We start from the raw sequence: 581 nt of genomic DNA, 5'->3' as shown, positions 1-581 counted from the left end.
CGCTGTTCGGAGAGATCCTCCTGTCGGGGGGCACCACCCTGCTCCGGGGCCTGGACGACCGTCTCCTGAAGGAGCTGGAGCAGCTGGCCTCCGAAGGCACCGCCATCAAGATCACGGCCCCCCCCGACAGGTGGTTCTCCACGTGGATCGGGGCCTCCATCGTCACCTCCCTGAACAGCTTCAAGCAGATGTGGGTCACCACCGCAGATTTCAAGGAGTTTGGGACATCCGTGGTTCAAAGACGGTGCTTCTGAGGGGCCGTGGGAGGGGGCGGGCCGGGCAGCGAGCTCTCCCCTTGGCACCAGCAGGATGTCCAATAAAAGACAAAATAGTGCAGCCTCTGGACATGTTGGGCCGTTTATTCTAGAGGCATTTGTGATCCTGGTGGCAAATCTCTTCAGTGGCTCTTCCCCAGCCCCTCCTGCCGAGAAAGCCCTGGGTTCCGGGATGCAGGTCATAGCGTCTGCAGAATTTGTGCCCAAGGGAGGGGCCTGGGCCCCATGCCGGAGCTTGAGTTGGCAGGGCCCTGGAGTCTGCATTTCAGATGTGGGTCTCAGATGGTCTGAGACGGTCAGCCCTGG

General features: G+C 61.3%; 1 protein-coding gene across 1 annotated transcript in view; it reads left to right on the top strand.

Annotated features, from left to right (window-relative positions):
* The window catches only part of ACTRT2 (actin related protein T2), a 1,498-nt gene extending 1,153 nt beyond the window's left edge, over positions 1-345 (top strand). Inside the window, exon 2 of the mRNA XM_029948306.1 lies at positions 1-345. This exon is cut by the window's left edge and continues 16 nt beyond it. Coding sequence (XP_029804166.1) covers positions 1-254 — 254 coding nt within the window. The 3' untranslated portion in view covers positions 255-345.
* Positions 346-581: the final 236 nt, after the last annotated feature.

This window comes from Suricata suricatta, chromosome 8, assembly GCF_006229205.1.
Source record: "Suricata suricatta isolate VVHF042 chromosome 8, meerkat_22Aug2017_6uvM2_HiC, whole genome shotgun sequence".
NCBI lineage: Eukaryota > Metazoa > Chordata > Mammalia > Carnivora > Herpestidae > Suricata > Suricata suricatta.
Note: the sequence above shows the minus strand (reverse complement) of the source record. Positions and strands in the feature narration are given on the sequence as shown.